This window comes from Medicago truncatula, chromosome 3, assembly GCF_003473485.1.
Source record: "Medicago truncatula cultivar Jemalong A17 chromosome 3, MtrunA17r5.0-ANR, whole genome shotgun sequence".
Lineage (NCBI taxonomy): Eukaryota > Viridiplantae > Streptophyta > Magnoliopsida > Fabales > Fabaceae > Medicago > Medicago truncatula.
Window position 1 is genome coordinate 10,795,551 of NC_053044.1, and position 27,831 is coordinate 10,823,381.

General features: G+C 35.4%; 1 protein-coding gene, 1 long non-coding RNA gene and 1 pseudogene across 2 annotated transcripts; all 3 read left to right on the forward strand.

Moving 5' to 3' along the window:
* LOC25488782 (uncharacterized) overlaps positions 1–5,793 on the forward strand; it is a 66,899-nt pseudogene extending 61,106 nt beyond the window's left edge.
* Positions 573–6,049, forward strand: LOC11410814 (putative disease resistance RPP13-like protein 1). The gene is made up of 3 exons (XM_003599322.4): positions 573–4,892; positions 5,054–5,124; positions 5,664–6,049. The coding sequence occupies exon 1, from the start codon at positions 860–862 to the stop codon at positions 4,865–4,867; it is 4,008 nt and encodes a 1,335-aa protein (XP_003599370.1). The 5' UTR covers positions 573–859; the 3' UTR covers positions 4,868–4,892; positions 5,054–5,124; positions 5,664–6,049.
* A 5,606-nt stretch (positions 6,050–11,655) lies between these two features.
* Positions 11,656–19,438, forward strand: LOC120579689 (uncharacterized). Its single transcript, XR_005645433.1, has 5 exons — positions 11,656–12,021; positions 12,325–12,474; positions 17,988–18,132; positions 18,718–18,808; positions 19,032–19,438. It is a non-coding gene; the product is annotated as an uncharacterized lncRNA (long non-coding RNA).
* Positions 19,439–27,831: the final 8,393 nt, after the last annotated feature.

A 27,831-nucleotide genomic window follows, 5' to 3' on the forward strand; every position in this document is an offset into this window, starting at 1 on the left:
TTTGTCTGCATTCTTTACCACAGAAAAAGAAAAAAATTGACCCTTTAGTAACTTTCTGCTTCACGACCCTTTGCTTCATTTGCTGCTTCATAACTTAAAATTTGTAGATAACAAAAATATATCCTACTTTCCTTAAAAAAAGAAAAAGAAGAAATCATGCTAGTAAATTTTGAAGATGTAAGCTATTAAGGACAATTTCAAGAGCAAATTACACATCAAAATGTCTTGCTTAACATCCGTACAATTAATCAAATATTTGTTACATGTACTAACATATTGTTTTAAACTTTTTGTAAAATAAAATATTGCTCTAAACTTTTTCAATTTTTAAATATGATCATTCAAAGATATTAAATGAAAATAATTGAAAGAAGTGGCCCCTACTCAAATAAATTATTCACAAAATTATTATTATTGGACACCATATTTGACTATGTCATTGGATGTTTGTTTAATATGTCCCTTGGATTGCTCAAAGGCCTCAAAATATATTTTACTTTAACAGTGAGGATAAGGGGAATTGTCTCTTCTACTTCAGAAAAAATATATTGAAATGGTACATGGTTGAAACTTCAAAGATGTAAGTTGCATTTTACGCGTGCAACATTTCCTTGTATATTATTTTGTCAGATGTAGATCCATTAACCATTATGAGCCAACAAACAAGTATTAACCATTCATGACTCTTTCTTTGCTCCTTGCTTGCAATTTGATCTGATCCATAAACTATTATACACGAGTCTTACTTGCAATTATTGTTATCCCCCAATCTTCATAGCTCTTAATTTCCATCAAAATTCTGCTATTAGCTACAAGTTCCTTACTTGCTAATTTGCTCTAACAATATCCGATAGAAGATATGGCTGCAATAGGAAGTGCTTTTCTCTCTGCAACTATTCAGACCTTGGTTGAGAAACTTGCTTCAACAGAGTTTCGTGATTACATCAAAAACACCAAGTTGAATGTCTCACTCTTGAGGCAGCTGAAAACAACACTGCTCACTCTTCAAGTTGTGCTGGATGATGCGGAGGAGAAGCAGATCAACAATCCTGCTGTCAAACTATGGCTTGATGACTTGAAAGATGCTGTCTTTGATGCTGAGGACTTGTTCAGCGAAATCAGTTATGATTCCCTTCGATGCAAGGTGGAGAATGCACAAGCTCAAAACAAAAGTTATCAGGTGATGAACTTCCTTTCATCTCCTTTTAATAGCTTCTACAGAGAGATCAATTCTCAAATGAAGATCATGTGTGAAAGCTTGCAATTGTTTGCACAGAATAAAGATATACTTGGTCTGCAAACTAAAAACGCAAGGGTTTCACATAGAACTCCTTCAAGTTCAGTGGTAAATGAATCTGTCATGGTGGGTAGAAAGGATGATAAAGAGACAATAATGAACATGTTGCTTTCAAAGAGAGAAACAACCGACAATAATATAGGTGTTGTTGCAATTTTAGGCATGGGAGGTTTAGGAAAAACTACCCTTGCCCAACTTGTTTACAATGATAAAGAAGTTCAACACCATTTTGATTTGAAGGCATGGGTTTGTGTGTCTGAGGATTTTGATATTATGAGAGTAACAAAGTCTCTCCTTGAATCTGTCACTTCGACAACTTCGGATAGCAATGATCTTGGTGTCCTTCAAGTTGAGTTAAAGAAAAACTCGAGGGAGAAAAGATTTTTGTTTGTGTTGGATGATCTGTGGAATGACAATTATAATGATTGGATTGCACTAGTAAGTCCCTTCATTGATGGAAAACCTGGAAGCATGGTGATTATAACAACGCGCCAAGAAAAAGTAGCTGAGGTGGCACACACATTTCCTATACATAAATTAGAACTTCTGTCAAATGAAGATTGTTGGACTTTACTCTCAAAGCATGCATTGGGCAATGATAAGTTTCCCCATAGTACAAACACAACCCTTGAAGCAATTGGCCTGAAGATTGCAAGGAAGTGTGGAGGATTGCCAATAGCTGCTAAAACACTAGGAGGACTTCTACGTTCAAAGGTAGAAATAACAGAGTGGACTTCAATTTTGAACAGCGACATATGGAACTTATCAAATGATAATATTCTTCCTGCTTTGCATTTGAGTTATCAATATCTTCCCTGTCATTTGAAAAGATGTTTTGCATATTGTTCAATTTTTCCAAAGGATTACCCACTTGATAGGAAGCAATTGGTTTTGTTGTGGATGGCAGAAGGCTTCCTTGATTGTTCTCATGGGGGAAAAGCGATGGAGGAATTAGGTGATGATTGCTTTGCTGAATTGTTATCGAGATCGTTAATTCAACAATTAAGCAATGATGCTCGTGGAGAAAAGTTTGTCATGCATGACCTTGTCAACGATTTGGCTACAGTCATATCTGGACAAAGTTGTTTCAGACTTGGATGTGGTGACATCCCTGAAAAGGTTCGTCATGTTTCATATAATCAAGAACTGTATGACATTTTCATGAAGTTTGCGAAATTATTCAACTTCAAAGTCTTGCGAAGCTTCCTATCTATTTACCCCACAACGTCGTATGATAAATACTTATCCTTGAAGGTGGTTGATGATTTGCTACCATCACAAAAAAGGTTGCGTCTGTTATCACTATCAGGGTATGCAAACATCACCAAGCTACCAGATTCAATTGGGAATTTGGTGTTGTTGCGGTATCTAGATATCTCCTTCACTGGAATCGAAAGCTTACCTGATACAATATGTAACCTTTACAATTTACAGACCTTGAATTTATCAAATTGCTGGAGTCTCACTGAATTACCAATACATATTGGAAATTTAGTCAGTTTACGTCACCTTGATATAAGTGGGACTAACATTAATGAGTTACCTTTGGAAATTGGGGGACTAGAAAACCTTCAAACTCTCACCCTTTTTTTAGTTGGTAAGCGCCACATAGGGTTAAGTATTAAAGAGCTAAGGAAATTCCCAAACCTACAAGGAAAACTTACCATCAAGAACCTGTATAATGTTGTTGATGCCTGGGAGGCACGTGATGCCAACTTGAAAAGCAAAGAGAAAATTGAGGAGTTAGAGCTGATATGGGGAAAGCAAAGTGAAGACTCGCAAAAAGTGAAAGTTGTGCTCGATATGTTGCAACCTCCAATAAATCTGAAGAGCTTGAATATTTGCTTGTATGGTGGGACAAGCTTTCCGAGTTGGTTGGGAAATTCTTCGTTTTCTAACATGGTATCCCTCTGTATCAGTAATTGTGAATATTGTGTGACACTTCCACCCATAGGTCAATTACCTTCTCTCAAGGACCTAAAAATATGTGGTATGAACATGTTGGAGACAATTGGTCCGGAGTTCTATTATGTCCAGGGAGAAGAAGGTTCTTGTTCTTCCTTCCAGCCATTTCCAACCCTTGAGCGTATAAAATTCGACAACATGCCAAATTGGAATGAATGGCTTCCCTATGAAGGCATAAAATTTGCTTTTCCTCGACTTAGAGCTATGGAGTTACGTAATTGTCGAGAACTAAGGGGACATTTGCCTAGCAACCTTCCTTGCATAAAAGAAATTGTAATAAAAGGTTGTTCTCATCTATTGGAAACAGAGCCAAACACTTTGCATTGGTTGTCGTCAGTAAAGAAAATTAATATCGATGGGTTTGGTGAAAGGACCCAATTGTCATTGCTTGAGAGTGATTCTCCGTGTATGATGGAAGATGTAGTGATTCGAAAGTGTGCTAAGCTATTAGCTATGCCAAAAATGATTCCAAGAAGCACTTGTCTTCAACACTTGAAACTCTATTCTCTTTCATCTATCGCCGCATTACCCTCAAGTGGTCTACCCACTTCATTGCAATCAATTGAAATTGAATTTTGTTTGAATTTATCCTTCCTACCTCCTGAAACGTGGAGCAATTACACATCACTTGTGAGACTTTATTTAAGTCATAGCTGTGATGCACTTACATCCTTTCCACTTGATGGTTTCCCTGCGCTCAAATCACTTACCATAGATGGTTGTAGTAGTCTGGATTCCATTAATGTTTTAGAAATGTCTTCACCTCGGTCCTCGAGCCTCCAATATCTTGAGATCAGATCCCATGATTCAATTGAATTGTTTAAAGTCAAGCTTCAGATGAACGCGCTCACCGCCCTTGAGAAGTTGTTTCTGAAATGTCGAGGACTGTTGTCATTTTGTGAAGGAGTTTGTCTACCTCCCAAATTACAAAAGATTGTTATTTTTTCCAAAAAAATAACACCGCCGGTTACGGAATGGGGTCTCCAAGATCTAACCACTCTTTCCGAATTGATGATTAAAGAGGCAGGTGATATAGTTAACAACTTGGTGACGGAGTCGTTGCTACCCATCTCCCTTGTGTCTCTGGATCTCTATAAGATGAAGTCCTTTGATGGAAATGGGCTTCGACACCTCTCCTCTCTCCAACGTCTCGATTTCTGTCAATGTCGACAGCTTCAGTCATTGCCAGAAAACTGCCTCCCTTCCTCGCTGAAAACACTTCGATTTGTGGATTGTTATGAGCTTGAGTCATTGCCAGAAAACTGTCTCCCTTCCTCGCTGGAAAGCCTTGACTTTCAAAGTTGTAATCATCTGGAGTCATTACCAGAAAACTGCCTCCCTTTGTCGCTGAAATCACTTCGATTTGCGAATTGTGAAAAGCTTGAGTCATTTCCAGACAACTGCCTCCCGTCCTCGCTGAAATCACTTAGATTGAGTGATTGTAAAATGCTTGATTCATTACCAGAAGACAGCCTCCCTTCATCTCTTATCACTCTGTACATTATGGGATGCCCATTGTTAGAAGAAAGGTATAAAAGGAAGGAACATTGGTCCAAAATTTCTCACATCCCTGTCATCACAATAAACAACCAACGCACAATATGATAGACAAGCTGTGCTCCTGTTTCAGGTACGTTTTCAAATCATCTCATGGGTCAATAATTCAATATTAAAATGCAATAATCAACACAAAGCCAATAATCAATCTCTGTTATTGATTGTGATAACAATCCAAAGATATCTCAAAATATTTTCATATTGGCAACTAATTAATCTCTGCTATGTATGTAGTTTTGAAGGACAAATTCTCATTGGTCCAAAATTACTCACCATATGAGGACAAGTTGTGTTACCGTTTTCAGGTATGTTTTCCTTTTACCTTCCAAAACAATGTTATCTTTCGTAAAAGTTCAAATTGTATCCTCTGTATGAGATTTGATGATCACTCATTTCAATGTTATTTTCAAAAATTGAATTATTTGTTTTAAGGACTGTTCTTTGGTTACCCTTTAGTCTCTAATTACCTTTCTGACAAACAATACCTCCAAAAATCTTACAATCTTTGCTTCATTAAATTCAAGCTTAAATCATAAAAAAATTGTATTTTCATAAAGATCAAAGGATTTCTACAAGAGGTACAATTTTGAGAATGTTAGCTATTGAGAACGGTTTGATTTCAAGTAACTTAGTCCTTCGATAGAAAAAGTATCTTTTTTGAGATATGATTACTCACCTGTAATAACTCATTATATTTTTCGTGTACATAACAAGATTATTTTTTTTCTTCTTCTGTAAACTGGAGTCTAAATGGAATTATCTGAAGACCATTTTCTTTAACAATAAAAATTTGATATTAAGGTCATCTGAGATAATGAAATAAAAATGCTTATTTTCTTTACAGGTGATGATGGCCTAAGTGGATGGAACTCAGTTCATTTGATAAATTGAAGACAAAAGTGGGATATGTGGTTATTGTTCTCATGATTCATCTTGTATAAATCTTTGAGTGGAGAAAAAATGGTTGCCATTGATTGCCACAAGTCTCTTTGTATTTTATTATCTTTTGGTTGTATCTTGGTATGTTTTGTAATAACCTGCTTGGTCCAGTCATACAGAGTACAATGCAGTAGGGTTTGTAATATTCTTGCTTTGTAGCTTTAAGCAAATGCTCATATGATTCAGAATGTTGGATACTGTTTGAAATATTCTGTTCCACTGCTTTGTTAGTATGTGGAAACATGAAGCATAAATAAATGGAACAAGTAGAAGAATCCATGTTATTGGTTATAAATATTCTATTCATATAAACATTTTGTTGAATTAATGTGGTTGTTACATATAGTATCTCCTTTGATAAAACCTGTGCATAAACAGCAATGGAAGTAATGGATGCTACAAATAAATGGAACAAATTCCTTTAGTTACCTGTCTATTTGGATTTTGAATCCTACTCTCATTGTTTGTGTTTTAGCCATTAATTAATTTAAATGGTCCGAAAATTAAAATGTGAAAAAGTTTGCCGACACATATTGAATTTGAACTCACTACTTACTGGATAGTAGCAGGTGCGTTGTAAATCCTTCTTAATTTGCATAAGCAAGAGTAGAATGCAGCAGGCATTGTAATATTCTCAATTCATATATGTAAGTGAACACTCATATGGCCCAAAATATTGATGTTGATACCGTCGGATGGACATTCCGCTCATACCGCTCGTATATATGTAAGTGAACACTCATGTTTAGAGGAATGTAGTTTGGAAGCAACAGCAGAGCAGAAAATAGAAACTGGTCTAACATGCATATTTATTTTCACACAATTGAACTTTAATATGTTTTAAGCTATAGAAAGAATGTTGTGAATTCGTTGAGAAAACCACACCAATAAAAACTTGATGCATGGAGCAAATTAATACCAAGTAATCAAATCAAGCGGGTAGCAAATAATCCAAACAAAAACAGCAAGAGATAAAAGAGAGAGAGAGAGAGAAAAACACAAGATATTTGTTTACCCAGTTCGGTCTAATGATGACCTAGTCTGGGGGAGAGAGCAGCTCTCCGATCCACTATAATGAATGAGTTTCTTTCCAAAGAGATAATGAGTTTCAAGAATCAGTCTTCAAACCTAATTCTACCCAAGTCCCAGCCTCTTCCCGTGACCAAGAGACTCAATCCTAATAGTGTTTTGTTCAAGGTGAATCAAAACAATCCCAACCCTAGAGTTGTTGCCAAGAGAGATTCTCTATAAACCCTAGTTTGTTTGTTGGTCTAAACCTTGTTTTTCTACACACTTTTATCATCTGATACAAGGCTGTATTTATAGTGGAAAGTAAACCCTTAAAAAACTGAAACAAATCTAACTGAAAAATACGTTTTATTTTTATCTTCAGCGCGACCATCGTGGCGCGATGAGTCTTCATTGTGGCACGAAATTTCCAGTGTCTTCCCAGGAATCTTGCTTCAACCATCGTGGCGCGATGCTTCTCCATCGTGGAACGATACTCCAGATTTCTGATTTTAAGTTAAATCTCACAATTCTCCACCTTGACTTCAAATCAGTGATGATGCCAGTTTAACCATCAATCACCTTGCTGCTCTCTCCAGTCCTTCATCTATGCTTCAATGAAGTTTATCAAGTCCAAGCAATGCTTGAATCTTGATCTTGGTAATGATTTGGTGAACATGTCTGCTGGATTGTCTTCCGATGCCACTTTCTCTACCATGATCTCCTTAGTCTCAATCATGTCTCTGACGAAGTGCAAACGAATGTCAATGTGCTTTGTCCTTTCATGATACACCTGATGATTTGTCAAATGAATGGCACTTTGGCTATCACAATGTATCCTCACACATCCTTGAATAATCCCCAATTCTCCAATCATACCTTTCAACCATATGGCTTCCTTGACCCCTTCAACAAGGGCTATGTATTCTGCTTGAGTTGTTGAAAGGGCTACAACTGATTGTTGATTTGCCTTCCAAGTTACCGCTGTACCGAACATTGTAAACACAAAACCTGACAAAGATTTTCTGGTGTCTACGTTACCTGCATAGTCCGCATCCACATATCCCTCCAAAGCATCCCTACCTGGTTGTGACCTTGTATACTTTAGACCACCTCTCAAAGATCCATTCAAATATCTCAGAACCCACTTCAAAGCTTGCCAGTGTACTTGACCCGGATTTGCCATAAACCGACTTATCACACTGATTGCGTAGGATAAGTCCGGTCTACTACAAACCATACCATACATGATGCTTCCAACCCCACTTGCATAGGGAGTACCCTCCATCTTGCTTTTTTCTTCATCGGATTGAGGACACTGCTTTATAGATAGCTTAGTGTGGTGACCAAGAGGAGTGCTAACGACTTTAGAATCTTTCATTCTGAACCGCTCCACCACTTTCCTCAAGTACCCCTGCTGAGATAAGAACAACTCACCTTTGTTCCGGTCTCTTATGATATCCATTCCAAGTATCTTCTTTGCATTACCAAGATCCTTCATCTCAAATTCATCATTCAATCTTTCCTTGAGCTTCTGAATCTCTTGTATGTCAGAACTTGCCATAAGAATATCATCTACATAAAGGAGAAGATAGAGAATGACTTTCTCATTCCTTCTCATCATGTAAACACAACTATCATAGTTGCTTCTCACAAAACCAGCCTTTACTAGGAACTCATCAAACCGACGATACCACTGCCTTGGACTTTGCTTCAACCCGTACAAATATTTCTTGAACAAACACACTTTTGTATTGTCTTCTACAAAACCTTCTGGTTGTTGCATATAGATAGTTTCTTCCAACTCTCCATGTAGAAATGCGGTCTTCACATCCATTTGTTCTAACTCAAGATCATACATGTTAACAATCGCCATAAGTACCCTTATAGAACAATGTTTTACCACCGGTGAAAAGATTTCATTGTAATCAATCCCTTCCACCTGAGTAAAACCCTTTGCTACAAGTCTTGCCTTATACCTTGGTGCTTCGACCCCTGGTATACCTTCTTTCATCTTGAACACCCATTTGCTTCCCACTACCCTTTGATTCTCAAGTAATGAAACAAGTTTCCAAGTCTGGTTCTTCTCCAATGAAAGCATTTCCTCATTCATTGCCTTCAGCCAGTCCTTGTTTTCATTGCTTTCTAATGCTTCCCTGAAGTTCTTTGGTTCCGAGTCTTGCAATTCTTCAGTCGCATTCAAAGCATAATAAATAAGGTCAGCATAACCGTATCTCTTAGGTGGATTGATATGTCTCCTCTCCTTATCTCTTGCTAGCTGATAGTCAGGATTCACTATCTCTTGGCCTTCACCCTCATCAGGTACTGGAGTTTGATCCTCCTCTTCCCTTTCATCAGTGATAGGCTCCACCTCAAACTGAAGTTTCTCTGTCCCCGTTTATGAGCTTGTATCCAGGTCTTTGCACTTCATCCCCATGCGGGTCTCATCAAAAGTAACATCCCTGTTTATAATAAATTTTGATTCTCCAGGTTCCATCTTCCACAGTCTATAACCTTTCACACCTTCAGGATAACCCATGAAAATACACTTCACAGCTCTAGCATCAAGTTTGTCTTGCCTGACATGGGCAAACGCTAAAGCTCCGAAGACTTTCAAGTTAGAGTAGTCTGCCGGTCTCCCACTCCAAACCTCCATAGGTGTCTTGAGATCTATCCCTATTGATGGACATCTGTTAATCAAATATGCTGCAGTACTAACAGCCTCTCCCCAGAAACTCTTGGACAATCCAGCTCCCAACAGCATACATCTCACACGCTCCAACAGAGTCCTATTCATTCTTTCAGCAAGACCATTCTGTTGAGGTGTGTATGCCACGGTTCTATGCCTCTTTATACCTTTCTTCCTGCAAAACTCATTAAACTGTTCTGAAACAAACTCCAAGCCATTGTCAGTTCTCAACACTTTCAGTTTGGTACCAATCTGATTTTCTATAAGTATATCCCATTCCTTGAATTTTTCAAAAGCATCACTTTTCTTCTTCAGAATGAAAACCCATACTCTTCTAGAATAATCATCAATGATAGACATGAAATATGAACCTCCCCCATGATTCTTCGTCGATGTTGGACCCCAAAGATCCGAATGAACATACTCAAAAGGCCTACTAGATTTATGCACCCCCACTCCAAACTTCACCTTGTGTTGTTTGCCTAATGTGCAGTTATCACAGAAATCTAGCTTGTTCAATTTTTCATTCCCTAGCAAACCTTGTTTAGCTAGCTCCACCAAACCCCTCTCACTGACATGACCTAACCTCAAATGCCAAAGTTTAGTTATGTCCAGAGTGTCAACAATGCAACCGATGCATTTGCTATTACGGTAGAACCTTCTAAAATATATAGACCTTGTATTTTAGACCCTTTAGCCATAACCAATGCACCATGAGAAATTCTCATCACACCACGTTCAATTCTAGTGCAATAGCCTAGACCATCAAACATGCTTATGGATATTAAATTTCTCCTAAGTTCAGGAATATACCTCACATTCTTCAAAAGGAAATCACGATCATCAAACATTTTGAGTCGGATAGTACCCATACCTTGAATTTTACAAGCCTTATTATTACCAAGGCGAACTACTCCACCTTCTTTCAGCTCTAACGTTTCAAAGTACTCCTTTCTTGGACAAATGTGATAAGAGCACCCAGAGTCCAAGACCCAGCTCTTTTCAGGTTACCAACTTGTCACAGTTAGTGCTCCAGCACTCTCATAACCTTCATCTTTGCTTGCAATCTGAACGGATGAATTTCTACCTCCATTGTCCTTTCTCTCCGGACAATCCTTCTTGAAGTGACCTGGATTATGACAAATAAAACATTTGTACTGTGTTTTATTGCCATCACCCTTCGACCTAGACTTTGACCTGGAATTCTTGCCTTTCCCTTTTCCTCTGTTCTGACGTCACCCCCTTGAGACATTCAAGCCTTCTCCACTATCATCAACCTTCAACTCTTTGAACTTGGTTAACTCTTTGGTTCTCAAAGCTGCTTGAACTTCCTCCAAAGTGATAGTGCCCTCTTTGCCATAAAGCATAGTATCCTTGAAATTCTCAAAGGACCTGGGTAAAGCACACAGTAGGTGTAAGGCTTTATCCTCGTCTTCCAGATTAACATCTATGTTCGCCAAATCATTAATAATCTTATTGAACTCCGTCAGTTGCTCCATTATAGGTTTTGACTCCACCATACGGTAAAAGTAGAGTTGTTGTTTCAGACACTGTCTATGTGCCAAAGACTTGGTCATGTATAATGAATCAAGCTTATTCCACATAGACACAGCAGTAGCCCCTCTTGATACTTCTCTCAACACCTTATCCCCAAGACACAGAATGATAGCGCTGACCGCCTTATCATTCATCTCCGTCTTCTCAGCAGGTGTTAGATGTGCAGACATCTGTACTTCTCCCTTTAGTGCTTCAACGCACTTTTGTTGAATTAAGATTGCCTTCATCTTCACCTTCCACAACCCGAAGTCGTTACTACCGGTGAACTTTTCAATATCCCACTTCGAACCCATTATACTTGGTTATTGACTTGACCTTTGCCCCACGATGGGCGCCAATTGTTGTGACACTATAACATTTTGGCTCTACGAGAACACCTAAATTTTGAAAGGTAAAAAAACTGTTCTGGTAGAGTCATATAGACAACGCTTATCTGATTATGTTGTAGTTGGGTATGAATTTTTTTTAATTTTTTTGCAATGATCGAAAAGGGTTGTGGTTTAGGAAACTAGAATGCTTTTTATTAGTTATTTTTGTCAGACACATAATAACTGTTTTGGTTTAATTCTTAATTATTTTTAATAAAAAATATCAATAAAACATTAATCTCTTTTGCGAAATTTTCACTCTGCCACCAAAAAGAAACTAATTAATAAAAAAATCCCTAATAAGAGAAGAAAGAAACTCACGCTTTCCCCTCTTTCTTCTCGACCATAACGCATAAATCAAACCCCTTTTCTCTCATTTGATTACTTCTCAATCACTAGAGAACCTTTCGATCAGTACAGAACCCCTCAACTCAACCTTCAATCGAACGCTTCAACGCTCAATTCATCAATCTCATCATTCGGACCTCAACCCTCAATCTCTCACTTCAACCCATTCGAAAATATCAGAAGCCCTTTCTTCCTTCTTTGACATTTAAGAGACTCTTAACCTTTTGCTGGCTAGTGTTTTGGTAATCAAACAATCTCATCTCACAGTTACTTATTCTTCCCCATCTCTCCATGTTAGTCTTCTTCCACTCCCAATTCATACCACTAATTTTTTTGATTCAATCTTGTTTTTCTTGTTTTTTAGTGGCTAGTGTATTTTTTAGTTGTGTTTTTATTGCTTACACTCATAATCTAGTATTGTTTGTTGTATTTTGTATGATTTTGATTTTGTTAGTGTTAAACTATTAGGATTGGCTATTCATTGTCAATTATGTAGAATTTCTATTTTATAGAATTTCAATTTCTTGAATATTTAGAATTAGGTATTCGATTATTAATTTAATCATTTTTTATGTGGAATATTATGCTCTGATTAGGTATCCTCTCATCAACCCTTATCTAGTCCACGAAATCATAAATCTCTAAAACTCTTTCGATAAATTTCCGAGTCACGAAATTTTGAAAGTGACAGCGATGATGTTTGTTGCAATTGATGAAGGTAGCAATGTTTCTCGTAATTCACAAAGGTATATCGTTTTCTTCAATTATTGCTTTTATTGCCTATGTTAAATATATATTTTTTACAGCTCATATTGTGAAGGAATGCTTTTGAATGGACATTGAAGACCCATGAATGTTTTGCATATTTGAGTGCTTTTCACACACTCTTCAAAATGTTAATATGATAAAGGAGCCGATTGTTAATGAGACTAGTTTTAGAAAAGAGGAGTGTTATTTGAACAACCAATTTGGTGACAACTTATTTGACAACCATATTTTACAAAGAAAAAAGTGGTATTGGCACGGAAACCATAGCAACAGAGAGATAAAGTAAAAAGTAATGTGAGTATGAGAGAGAAAGTTGTTGCAAAAGTTGTCACTAAATGGATGTTCAAATATCATTTCTCTTTAGAAAATGGCCATTCATGGAAGTTATTTTGCTTTTATCCCATATAAGATATCATTCAAATAGGTTCCACTTCCATCACATTAATTATGATATTTTCTTTATTCATTAACCTATACTCTTAAGTAATAATATTGCAAGGAATATGTTTAGAGTGGAGAGGTTGTTGCGTAACTTTGGTGGTTATATGATTTTTAAATGGAATAGTAACCACATTGTGTGACCCTTCATTACAATGCCCTTGTGTCCTAAAGTAGACCTATTTGTCTTTCTAAGTATGCAGGTTATCCAATATTCCTTGATATCTTGTTTTGAAATTTTATTACACTTACAAAGTTTGGTTGACATAGGCAATATCCACCGCAACATTTTGACTCTACGACAACGACTAATTTTAAAATGACAATTTAGTATAATCATATATGTTAGTGTCATGTCGGTATCGAACACCAACGCGTGTCCGACGCCAGAACACATCTAATACGAGAGTGTTAGTGGTTAATAGCATAGACCTTATCCAGGAATTTGTTTTAATCATGATATTTGGATACACCCAGTGCGAACGAAATACATTTTTGGATATGTTTGTACAAGACAATATCATGATCTCTATAATAAAGTAATGAATAATAATGTTCATTGTTATCTTCAAGATGAAGATCCAAACAAAAATGCAAATATTGTTGTGAATCCGGCTCAACTAATGAACCTTCACACCAATGAGAATAAACCAATGATGTGTGGAGCAAGTGATAGAGATAATCTATGAGTGCAAATGGCCTCCAAGCTAACAACAACAAAACAGCCTAAGCCTAATGTATAGCAAAACCACACTAAGAGCTAACAAGCATAACAAGATAAACCATGAAAAGAAAAGAACAAACACCAAGCAAGATTGTTGACCCAGTTCAGCCAATGTGGCCTAATCTGGGGGAGAGAGAGAAAAACACAAGATATTTGTTTACCCAGTTCGGTCTAATGATGACCTAGTCTGCGGGAGAGAGCAGCTCTCCGATCCACTATAATGAATGAGTTTCTTTACAAAGAGATAATGAGTTTCAAGAATCAGTCTTCAAACCTAATTCTACCCAAGTCCCAGCCTCTTCCCGTGACCAAGAGACTCAATCGTAATAGTGTTTTGTTCAAGGTGAATCAAAACAATCCCAACCCTAGAGTTGTTGCCAAGAGAGATTCTCTATAAACCCTAGTTTGTTTGTTGGTCTAAACCTTGTTTTTCTACACACTTTTATCATCTGATACAAGGCTGTATTTATAGTGGAAAGTAAACCCTTAAAAAACTAAAACAAATCTAACTGAAAAATACGTTTTATTTTTATCTTCAGCGCGACCATCGTGGCGCGATGAGTCTTCATCGTGGCACGAAATTTCCAGTGTCTTCCCAGAAATCTTGCTTCAACCATCGTGGCGCGATGCTTCTCCATCGTGGCACGATACTCCAGATTTCTGATTTTAAGTTAACTCTCACAAAGAATTTGCCAAAAATATTTTTGATTGGGAAAAATACAAAACCTGATACAAAAATCTACAAATTAAGGAGTAACACTTTTGCGAAGTCACGTTCTTTCAAAGGGAATGTTGTTATGCGCCAATTGGTTTGTGATAGATTTTCCACAGTAGGGGTAGCGGCATTGACATCAAACACCACAACTTGTTAGCGCATGTAGTTCATAGAGCCTCTTCAATTTCATCCAAAGATCTTTCTAACATTCTTTGTGTTGAGATTGTCTTCAAATTTGTGGTTTGGAAGAACAGGGAAATCATGACACGATTTTGGTATCGTGACGCGATTTCGGATGCCGTGAGTTAGGGTTGCAGGGGTGCAAATCGTGGCACGATTTTGGGAAAATCGTGACACGATCAAGAAACTTGCTCGTTAAATATCCTTGATAAGGACTGGTCGTTCCTTGGGACGGACGCAAATCGTGACACGATTGGAACAGAGGAAGACTAGTACTTAAGTGTTCTTGTGCAGATTTGAAGTAAAAGAGGTTGGAAGAGAGAGACTTGGGAAATCAAAGGGAAAGCTCTAGGGTTTAGGGTTCTTTGATTAGAGTACCTCTTGGGTTGAAAACATGGGAAACACCTTGTAGAGAGAATCATTGAGTGTCTTGGTGAGATTGGGAAAGGGGTAGAAATTAGGGTTTGTTCATAGTGAACATTGTCAAGCTAATTTCTTGTAACCTCTTGTAGTCCTTTTGTAAAGAACTCATTTGATAGTGGATTGGAGAGTACAAACTCTCCTCCAGAGTAGGTCAAGTTTGGACCAAACTGGGTGACCAATCTCTTTGTGTTTATTGTTTTCATCTTCCCTCTCCTTGTTTATCTTGTGATTGTTGCTTTGTTTCACACTTGTTTCCTAGATTGGATCTAGGTGGTGTTTTGTTGTTTCTTGCTTGCTCAATAAGCTTTGATTGGTGGTTACCACTCTCCGTCACTCCACACATCATTATTCTCTGTATTGGTGTGGTTCGATCCGGGTCTTGGAGGTCCGGGGATTCACAACAATTGGCGCCCACCGTGGGGCAAGGGTAGTGATTTGGTTTAGTGTGTACCATGGGTTCAAAGTGGGATATTGAGATGTTCACCGGGATCAACGATTTTGGGTTGTGGAAGGTGAAGATGCAAGCGGTGTTGATTCAACAAAAGTGTGAGAAAGCTTTGAAGGGTGAAGGTGGTTTGCCGGACACCATGTCACAAGAGGAGAAGACCGAGATGGTGGACAAGGCGAGGAGCGCCATTGTCTTGTGCCTCGGGGATAAAGTTTTGAGGGATGTCGCGAAGGAACCAACCGCGGCATCGATATGGTCTAAGTTGGAATCATTGTATATGACCAAGTCGTTGGCTCATAGGCAATTCCTTAAGCAACAACTCTACTCATTCAAGATGGTGGAGTCAAAGACCGTGATGGAGCAATTGGCGGAGTTCAACAAGATCCTTGACGATTTGGAGAACATTGAGGTGCAACTTGAGGACGAAGACAAGGCTATACTCTTGTTGTGCGCACTACCGAGGTCATTTGAATCCTTTAAGGATACCATGCTCTATGGCAAAGAAGGCACTGTCACCTTGGAAGAAGTTCAAGCGGCTTTAAGAACCAAGGAGTTGACCAAGTCCAAAGACTTGAGAGCGGATGAAAACAGTGAAGGCCTTAGTGTGTCAAAAGGAAATGGTGGAGGTAGAGGCAGCCGGGGAAGCTCAAAGAGCGGAAACAAGGACAAGTATAAGTGCTTTAAGTGTCACAAGTTGGGACACTTCAAGAGGGATTGTCCGGAGGAAGATGATAGCTCCGCGCAAGTTGTGTCCGAGGAGTATGGAGATGCGGGTGCTTTGATGGTGAGTTGGGAGGAAGGTGAAGGTGAGGGTTCTCACCTTGGTATTGATTCCTTGTAGACGGAGTGGTTCGTCTGGAGAGACGTTAAACACTCAACGTCAGCCTGGAGAGGCGGTGGTGAGAATACTCATGGTTAGTCTGGAGAGGCGGTGGTAACAATACTCGTGATCAACCTTTGAGGTGGAGTGGCAAGGCGGAAGCATAGTGGAAGTACCCATTTGGAAGTTGAGGTAGAGAAAGCTCAACTTGAGGTGGAGTTGGTGACTCCAAGAATGGTACGGCTATGGAGGCTTTGGGAGTTTATGCTCTAGTGGTGAGCATGTGGATTCTTCATGAGGACAGATGGTATTCCGGGGTTTGAAGAATGTATGGAGTGGCTTGTGTGATTGCCTAAAAGGCCAAGGGTGATCGGATGCAAGGTGATCTTCAAGGAGGCGGGAGACGTTCCGTGGTTGAAGATGGTTTGGTGAAAAATGAAGACTTGTGGAGCAACTTGGTGTAGAGTTGGATGCAAGGGAAAAGAAGGGGGTGGTTGATGGTTAAAGTGGCATCATCACCAAATTAGAAGTCAAGGTGGAGAAATGTTGAGATTGTCTTTAAATTTGTGGTTTGGAAGAACAGGGAAATCGTGACACGATTTTGGTATCGTGACGCGATTTAGGATGCCGTGAGTTAGGGTTGCAGGGGTGCAAATCGTGGCACGATTTTGGGAAAATCATGACACGATCAAGAAACTTGCTCGTTAAGTATCCTTGATAAGGACTGGTCGTTCCTTGGGACGGACGCAAATCGTGACACGATTGGGAAAATCGTGACACGATTGGAACAGAGGAAGACTAGTACTTAAGTGTTCTTGTGCAGATTTGAAGTAAAAGAGGTTGGAAGAGAGAGACTTGGGAAATCAAAGGGAAAGCTCTAGGGTTTAGGGTTCTTTGATTAGAGTACCTCTTGGGTTGAAAACATGGGAAACACCTTGTAGAGAGAATCATTGAGTGTCTTGGTGAGATTGGGAAAGGGGTAGAAATTAGGGTTTGTTCATAGTGAACATTGTCAAGCTAATTTCTTGTAACCTCTTGTATTCCTTTTGTAAAGAACTCATTTGATAGTGGATTGGAGAGTACAAACTCTCCTCCAGAGTAGGTCAAGTTTGGACCGAACTGGGTGACCAATCTCTTTGTGTTTATTGTTTTCATCTTCCCTCTCCTTGTTTATCTTGTGATTGTTGCTTTGTTTCACACTTGTTTCCTAGATTGGATCTAGGTGGTGTTTTGTTGTTTCTTGCTTGCTCAATAAGCTTTGATTGGTGGTTACCACTCTCCGTCGCTCCACACATCATTATTCTCTGTATTGGTGTGGTTCGATCCGGGTCTTGGAGGTCCGGGGATTCACAACACTTTGTTTGACTAGGAACTCACATGTTGGCAAATTTTCAAAAACTATATGTGAAATACATGTAAGAAAGAGTATTGCTTATAAACTATATGAACTGACATTATAAATTAATTACCTTATCATTTTTTTTTTGTAGAATAGATCATAATTCTATTCATTGAAGTTTTCTTGATCAGGACTCCAGTCATCAAAAATTTCTTTTCCCTTATTCAAATTCATATTTATGTCTTGTTCTGTCTACAAGTTCATTCAATCAAACAAATGACTTACATGCTTAGACACAAAGTTTCAATACAATAGTTTATATTAATACTTAAATTTTTTCTTTTTGAGGTAGTATCTAACAAATTGAAAACTGTTATACTTCATTACTCCTCCTTGTTCTGTAGACCTTTGGAGAAACTGAAGGATTGGTTGCTATGTGAAAATCTATAAGCAGAGTGAGTTTACTGAAATATACAACAGTTAGCTGTACACATTTGACTTTAACTTCTGTAAGTTATTCAAGAACAGAGCTTTTCTTAACAGCAAAAGGTACTATACAAATATTTCCACAAAAAATTTATTTGTTACCATATCCAAATTTTTAATAAAAGACTTTATGCCAATTGAGTTCATAGTGATCAAAGTATTTTCAAGTTATTTCTATAAGCTCTCTAAGAGGGCTTATGAAAACAACTTTTATCTTATATGAAAACAATTTAACTTTATTTTATCTTTTGTTATAGAAATAACTTATTCTGTAAGCACTTAATTATGGTTTTAACAAAACAGATAGCAAACCCATTTTGTTTGTCTGTACTCTATAGTCGGAAGTTTTGTATTGCATTTGCATGTTACTGATTCCACAACTCTAATGGTCCAAATGTTACTTCACATGGAAAATTTCGTAGTTACATGAGAGTGACAATTTAAAACAAAATTTTCAAGTGAAAAGGTAATGTAAAATTTTAACATGAGAGCATTCATTCCCTCTTTTGCATAGTTATAATTTTACTTTTGATTAAGAATGTTTTCTGATAATATTGGTGAAATAATAGAGCTAGTGTCATATTAATAAACTTATTCATGTCATGAATAAGCCTACATATATTTGACTAAATATATATATCATTTTAGGGCTGTGTTTAAGCATACAAAGTCTATTGGTCAAGCTGTGTCAAAGGAGTTCACTCCGGAAAGATGGTTCTGCCTCTGGTCGAAGCAATTGGTAAGAATATTATTATCCACCATCACGAGAAAGAATATTCTAGATTATATCTGACCTGCATGTTTCCAAACAAAGAACATGAAAATAGCTTTTTTCTTTTTCTGTTTTCATTTGGAAGTTTTAACTTTACTTCGGTTTCTGTCTAAATTTCTGATAAGCTTTAGTTTTTACTTACATTTAGCCTTCTTTATGACAATAAAATAAATGAATCTTGCTGCTGCAGATGTTTATTTGGAATGCGTATATATGTATGGATTGTTTATCAGCAACGCGCCTCATGACATGTCACCTTCTGTGGACCGTTCTCTTTTTGGAATGTTTGCTTTGGGGTATGGTCGTGATCCTCCACTCACTCTATGAGTAACTCTCGTCGGTTAATCCGTTTCATAGCTCTTTAGATTTTAATTTTATCGATTCAACTGTTGAATTATCTTAACGAAAATGTATATATTGTTTGAAAAGTATATTCAAGCAATAATGAATACCTACATTCAGCAAGCTTCCAAAATGCAATCAGTACCTCCTCAAGAAATGCCTTTCCCTAATTTTTTCTTTAGATGATTGAAACAAAAATTGAAATTTCAAGAGCAAATTACACATCAAAATATTAATATCTTTTCCGCAGCAGAATTTCATGTTCTTTTCTTATGTGAACATCTGCACAGTTAATCAATTATTTGTTACATGTACTAACATGTTTTAAACTTTTTGTAAAAATGTCGTCGTGCGCTTGGCTTAGTTGGTAGGGACAATGCATAATACATGCAAAATCCAGGGTTCAAACCCCGGCCACCACAAACAAAAAACTTTTTATAAAAAATATTGTTCTAAACTTTTTCAATTTTCAAAATATGATCATATAAAGATATTAACCGCAAATGATTGAAAGAAGTGGCCCTGCTCAAATAACTATGCACAAAATTATTATTATTGGACACCATATTTTACTATGTCATTTTATTGTTGTTCAATAGGTCCTTGGATCGCATAAAGGCCTCTCAACGGATTAGGTTGTAACCTCTGGTAGTCTTTTTTTTTTTTTTTTTGCATGTGTAAAGTTCGATCGGGTCGTAGTTTCCGATTGGTTTATTTTCTCTTTAAAAAATGTAAAGAGTTGAAGAGTTTATTCAACAATCATCTTATTATTTGTGGTGGTTGTGTCAAGTCTTTAAAATATAGTGAAGATAAGAGGAATTGTACTTAGTTCAGAAAAAATCTATGGAAATGGTACATCGTTGAAACTTCAAAGATGCAGCAAGTTGCAATTTAAGTGTGCAACTATTACTATTCAGCCACAATTGTGACTCCTGATCCTTGACTCTTAACTATATGCACAAGCTAAGTCTTCTTGAGTCTTCATTGCTCTTAACTTTGTTCCTCCTTTCATGCAATTTCATTTACATATTCTTTTTTTACTTTCCCTGCTTTACTTTACAAATCATTACTTATCTGTTACTTGTGGTAACATATTAATTTTCCAATATCTTCAAAAAATATAATAAAAAAAAATATTTAAGGGATATTATAGGAAATAATTGAAAGAAGTGGCCACAAATAACAACAATTCACAACATTATTTTTCTCTGAAACTTATTTGACTGAGTATGTGTCATGTCTTCTTTTGGGCCCATACAATAATATCATACTTTCTTAGAAAGTGTGTGTTTTGAAATATCATTTACATTCAAACCTTCATTTAGTAAATGCTATATTTTTCAGCAATGATATACTCATCAGTTATCACATTTAGAAAGGTTATCAACGTAATCTCTAGTAAATTATTTTTAAATTTTAACACAGGTGATAAGAAAAATGACAATATGATACATTTATTTTTAGTATATGAGAGGACTTTAACTAGAAATTGCATATTTGACTCACTTTCCTAAGGTAAAAATGTATATAAAGTATCTGATATTTAAAGATTTGGATGTGTGTCCAATATTAACACTGCTGAGCTTTGCTTTCCAGCTTTCAAATTTTGTTTCTTTCCAATATTAACTTTTCCTATATGCACTCCCAACCATTCACAAGCAAGAAATCTGCATCCTTCTTCATCGACAAAACCTTTACAAGCTAAAATATTTAAGGGATATTATAGGAAATAATTTTGAAGCCATCTTACATATTAAAAATGGTTTTAGACAAAGAGTCATCCTAAAAGAAAATTAGTTTGAAACAGAACTAATAAATTGAACAAATAGCTAAAATTTTACGAGAATGAAAGTTAATACGTCCAACATTGAAGCAGTCTTGCATTTTTTTTTTCCCTTCCATAATAACAATGATTTGGTTGAAAAAGTATAAAGATTTAAAAATGACCGTCCTTTCAAAACAAAACAAAAAAAATTCAAGACTGCTTCAAAGTTTATAAGCCTTGCAATCCACCAACATTATTTCGGTGAAGGTAGCTCAAACTATATTCACTAATACAAAAAACACTTATTAGCTCAGAGATTTTAAATGGGATGTTATCCACCTGACTTAAAAACTACAACCGGAAGAATGATTTTAACTGCAATACATATTAAATGGGTTAAGGGTTAACCCCATTTATAAAATATTTTATATTAAAATAAAATAAAAATAAAAGAAACATATATCAAACTAAATCCCAAATAATATTGCTCTAAACGCAAAACAACCCAAATTTCTCAGTCTGCCTCTCACAAACTTTCCAGATCTGTGCGAGTTCTCCTCCAAAATTATTTTGGGTGTAAAAATAATGTTCACCTGAAATAATGTTCTATGCATCTTGAAACTAATGGGAAAATGAATCTCGGTGGACAGCAAGGATAAGAAAATTGTGAGTCTCACAAATTTGTGAGATTGTTTGTTAAATGAGCATTTTGTTCACATTTTTAATCAAGAAGTCTTACAAAATCCATCCCATAAAGAATTCATCGAAATCTATCAATTTTTGAATACCCAAGGACATTTTATAAGTTGTGAGAAATCCTAATTGAATACCAATGGATTTCGTTGCATTGAAAAAAAGTTTTGCTTGTCTTAATTGAATACCACAAGATTTATTTATATTTTATAAAAGTTTTGATTGAATACCACAAGACTTTTTTATAATCAAAAAGTTTTTTAAAATTCCTTGAAATTTCAATCCAAAACACCATCCTTAATTGAATACGACAAGATTTATTTATATTTTATAAAAGTCTTGATTGAATACCACAAGACTTTTTTATAATAAAAAAATCTTTTAAAATCCCTTTAAATCTCAAATAGTTTCAGACTTGGTACAACTCAAATAGTTCTTCTGAATTTCGAATAGTTCTCAAGATTCTCTGTTTTCTTTTATCTAATAAAACTTTTGATTAGACTGTTATCCCATTATTTAATATTTAAGATTTAGGTGTCATTCTCAATCTAAGAAGAATCACGCTCTGTAGGATTTGAACCTACGACATCGGTTTTTGGAGACCCGTTCTACCGAACTGAACTAAGAGCGCTTTCTTTTCATAAACTATTTTTTTACAACAAATACTTATTTTATTTATATTATGCTTTTAATCCAGGCTTCAGACCAACCATAATTCATTTGTTCCGAGGAAATGGACAAAAGAATAAAAAAAAGAATAAATGGAGAATTGCTCTATCTAACTGGTGACTGGTTCCATTCATCTACCACCATGAACAATACTCTTTCGCGAATGTAAGTACAATATTTCTTTTTCGCAATTTACATTTCAATGAAGAACTCTGACTATGATATCAACATTCTGAGCGATACAAAATTAATAAATTTCTTTAGACAAATACATCCAAACTCATACCGAGGGTGAAAAAAGTAGCGCGGAAAACTCATAGCAGAATCACTTGTTAAACATTAACAGACAATCTATGCAGATTGAAACGGCCCTGTTTGGATAAACAACTTATTTTGCACCTTATCGCATAAGCGCTTACCATATAAGTGCTTATGAATAAGTTGAACATGTCATAAGTTGTTTCCTTAAGTTCTCCAAATAATGTTAGAAGTGTTTATGTTAGTACATAAGCTCAAATAATTTTATGATTGGATTTTAAGTATGCCAAAAAGTAAGAATAATCCGGATTCATAAAAAAAACTTTCTCATTGGACTTTAACTTCTGAAGCTCATTCAAAGACATAACTTTCTCCAATTGAACTATAGTGCTAAAAAATATTTCCATAAAAAAATATTATTTGATCAAAGTTTTTTAACCTAGGAAAGATTACATAAAAGATCCTCTGTCATCATATCCAAATTTTAAATAATGATTTATGCTTATCCTTTAATGATTTTAACTAATGATGTGATGAATTGAAAACAAAAGTGGAGCATGTTATTGTAATGATTCTTCCTGTAAAAATGTTTGAGAGGAATGAAATGGTTGTCATTGCCACAAGAGAAGACTTACTTAGTTTACTCGATCTGTATTTGAAGAAATGAAAGTTGTTAGCCAAACTGCAATTGGCACTGATGGTTGAACCTTTCACATGTGAGTCTTTGCTCTTTACTTTCAAGGAAAATTCTATCCTTCAATCTTCATAGCTCTTAATTTCCTTAAAAAAAAGAATACTGTTCTAAACTTTTTCAATTTTCAATTTTCAAATATGATCATTTAAAGATATGAACCGCGCAAATAATTGAGAGAAATGGCCCTACTCAAATAACTATTCACTAAATTATTATTATTATTATTGGACACCATATTTGGCTATGTCATTGGATGGTTATTCAATAGACCCCTTAGATAATATATGCGAGATCCGAGGTTCGAACTACTTACACCACCAAAATAGTCCCTTTAGATCGCTCAAAGATCTCTCAACTGATTAGCTCGTAGCCTCTGATCTTTTTTTTTGTGTGTAAAATCCGATTGAATCATAGCGCCCATTGGTTTATTTTAATTTCTCTATAGAAAATGTGAATAGTTTGAAGGGTTTATTGAACAATCATTGTGTCATTGTGGGAGGTTGTGTCAAGTCTTTGTTTTGGGCTCATGCATTAATATCAATTACAATAATGACATATGGAGATAATTTTGATAATTTTTAGTATCAAAATGATCTATAAATATGTTTTATTTTAACAGAGAGGATAAGGAGAATTGTACTACTTCAGAAAAAATATATCGAAATAGTAGTAAATGGTTGAAACTTCAAAGATGCAAGTTGCATTTCTTTGTATATTTATTGTTATGTCAGATGTAGCTCCATAAACCATTATTGAGCCAACAAACAACTATTATTAGTTATTACTGTTACTAGTCATTTACATGTGAGTCTTCTTGACTCTTAAGTCTTAACTATATGCACAAGCTAAGTCTTCGTGAGTCTTAACTCCTTAATTGCAATTACTACTATATCCTTGAATCTTCATTGCTCTTAACTTTCTCTTTGAGTTTATATCGATCAAGTCATTATCTCAAAGAGAATCGTAAACTTCTATTTCTAAAAGCCAATAACTATGGTCATTAGAGTTTCGAACAATTTTAAAATACTAGTCGATCCACAGTCGACTATATATTGAAATGTTCCACAAAAAAATTTATCATTCAAACTCAAAGATGCCAATTGCTTTTAAAGTGTGCAACTATTCTTTGTATATCTATTATTTTGTCTGATGTGGGTCCAATAACAAGCATTATTTCATTCACATGCTCTTAATTACTATATGCACATGCTAATATCCTCTCGAGTCTTTACTCCTTAATTGCATTCATATAGCTCTTACTTCCAATCATTTCTATAATTCAATCTCCATAGCTCTTAATTACCTTCAAAAAGTTTTCTATTTACGTGTGCAACTTTATCAACAAATGAATTAACCACATATTTAATAACAAGATGTCCAAGATATTTCAAAGATGCAAGTTGCAATTTATGCGTGCAACATTTCTTTGTATATTTATTATTTTGTCAGATGTAGTTCCATAAACCATTATTGAGCCAACAAACAAGTACTATTATTAGTTATTACTATCACTATTCATTTACATGTGACTCTTAACTATATGCACAAACATGTACTATTATTAGGTAAAGACTTAACTTAAACAGTCTCAATTTTTTTATAAGGATAAAAAACATATTTAACGCTTCTTTTTGAAATACAATGGTAGAAGTGGTTGCTGGTACCGAGGGACGGTTAACTTGCACTTGGGTTAAAAGGGGAATTTTGCGGTGGGAATGAACAATTTTATAAGAGAAAAAAGTAATTTACAATGATGATAAATGGACATCCACTTTTTGTACGCCCTGCATGAGATATAGTTAAAAAATATGATTAGTTTAGTTGATTAGATGATTAATTTAATTCATCGTCAAAATTATACTTAAAATTCAACCATGAATCAACCATAATTTCGAATATGAATTGAATTAAATATTTATTCAATTGAATTAAACATTTTTATAAGTGACTAACTAGGTGTCGAGTGTATGACAAAAAATATCCATGAAAGATTTTTGTATCAATTATGAAATCAACTTTATCAATGACATTTTCGTCATTTTCCATATACTTTTACGAGCAAATTCTATTGTGGAGGTGAAAATCCTTTGAAACTTAAGCTCTGAGGACCGATATCTTCTTTGGAATATAGAACTAATAATGGTCCATAAACCATCATTGATCTTTGCCACCAAACAAGCATTATTAGTTATTATGAATCAAGGATACGGACACAGACATCAAACACGACACAGATACTGATACGTCGACACAGTTAATAGTTTAAAAAAAATAATATAATTCAATGTAATTACTATTTACAAGTGTCGGTGTAACACACCTAATACAAGAAATGCCCGTGCTTCATAGATCAATTGTTACTATTACTATTCATTCACATGTGAGTTTTCTTGAGTCTACATTATTTACCATATGTACTGCCAACCAACCATCCAAAAACAGTACTGTTGTTGGTTCATTCACAAGCTAAGTCCTCTTCAGTCTTGACTCCTTAACCATACCATTCTACCGAACTGAACTAAGAGCGCTTTCTTTTCATAAACTATTTTTTACAACAAGTACTTATTTTATTTATATTATGCTTTTAATCCAGGCTTCAGACCAACCATAATTCATTTGTTCCGAGGAAATGGACAAAAGAATAAAAAAAATAAAAAAATGGAGAATTGCTCTATCTAACTGGTGACTGGTTCCATTCATCTACCACCATGAACAATACTCTTTCGCGAATGTCAGTACAATATTTCTTTTTTCGCAATTTACATTTCAATGAAGAACTCTGACTATGATATCAACATTCTGAACGATACAAAATTAATAAATTTCTTTAGACAAATACATCCAAACTCATATCGAGGATGAAAAAAGTAGCGCGGAAAATTCATAGCAGAATCACTTGTTAAACATTAACAGACAATCTATGCAGATTGAAACGGCCCTGTTTGGATAAACAACTTATTTTGCACCTTATCGCATAAGCGCTTACCATATAAGTGCTTATGAATAAGTTGAACATGTCATAAGTTGTTTCCTTAAGTTCTCCAAATAGTGTTAGAAGTGTCTATGTTAGTACATAAGCTCAAATAATGTTATGATTGGATTTTAAGTATGCCAAAAAGTAATAATAATCCGGATTTATAAAAAAAACTTTCTCATTGGACGTTAACTTCTGAAGCTCATTCAAAGACATAACTTTCTCCAATTGAAATATAGTGCTAAAAAATATTTCCATAAAAAAAAATTATTTGATCAAAGTTTTTTAACCTAGGAAAGATTACATAAAATAAAAGATCCTCTGTCATCATATCCAAATTTTAAATAATGATTTATGCTTAGAATGTACTACACATCAAATATTAAAATCATGCCTCCACACCAGAATTTAATATTTTCGTTCTTATGTGTACATCCGCACTATTCATCAATTATATGTTATCAATTAATGAGCACTTAATTCATTCACAAAATTACTGTTATCAATTACTCCCTCCGTCCCTAATTATAAGACCCTTTTGAGAATTTTTTTGTCCCTTTTTATAAGACTTCTTTGCTATTTCCAACTACATTAATTATTTCTTTATATGCATGCCCCTATTTATTATACATAATTTTCTTCAATCAACAATAAATATCATGTTGAAAACATAAACCAATTCTCTCTTAAAGGATAAAATTGTAAAAACAATAGTAATTACAAACATATTTAATACAAATATCTACTATCTTAATGAAAATAGCTTTTTTCTTTTTCTGTTTTCATTTGGAAGTTTTTAACTTTACTTCGGTTTCTGTCCAAATTTCTGATAAGATTTAGTTTTTACTTACATTTAGCTTTCTTTATGACAGTAAAATAAATGAAACTTGCTGCTGCATATGTTTATCTTGCCAGTACTCTTATGTTGTTCATCAACAACACACCTCATGATGTGTCAGCTTCTGTCGACCGTGCCCTTAAAGGATCCTCTCTCTTCGGAATGTAAGGGGTATGGTCGCGATCCTCCAATCACTCTATGAGTAACTCTCGTCAGTATAAAGATATTAACCGCAAATGATTGAAAGAAGTGGCCCTGCTCAAATAACTATGCACAAAATTATTATTATTGGACACCATATTTTACTATGTCATTTTATTGTTGTTCAATAGGTTCTTGGATCGCTTAAAGGCCTCTCAACGGATTAGGTTGTAACCTCTGGTAGTCTTTTTTTTTTTTTTGGCATGTGTAAAGTTCGAGCGAGTCGTAGTTTTCGATTGGTTTATTTTCTTTTAAAAAAATGTAAATAGTTTGAAGAGTTTATTCAACAATCATCTTATTATTGTGGTTAGGGATGGGCAAAAAGAACCATGAACCGAACCGAACAAAAAACAACCGAACCATTATAATGGTTCACGAACCGAACCGTTAATTTATTAACAGTTCTTGAACCATAATCGAACCATCTTGAACCGAACCGAACCGTTTGAACCTAACCAAACCACTTGAACTTTTTTTTTTTTAAGGAAACCACTTGAACTCTTTGTTGGATCTTTCCAAAAAAACAACTTATTTAAAATAGCTTCTTTTAAAAAGC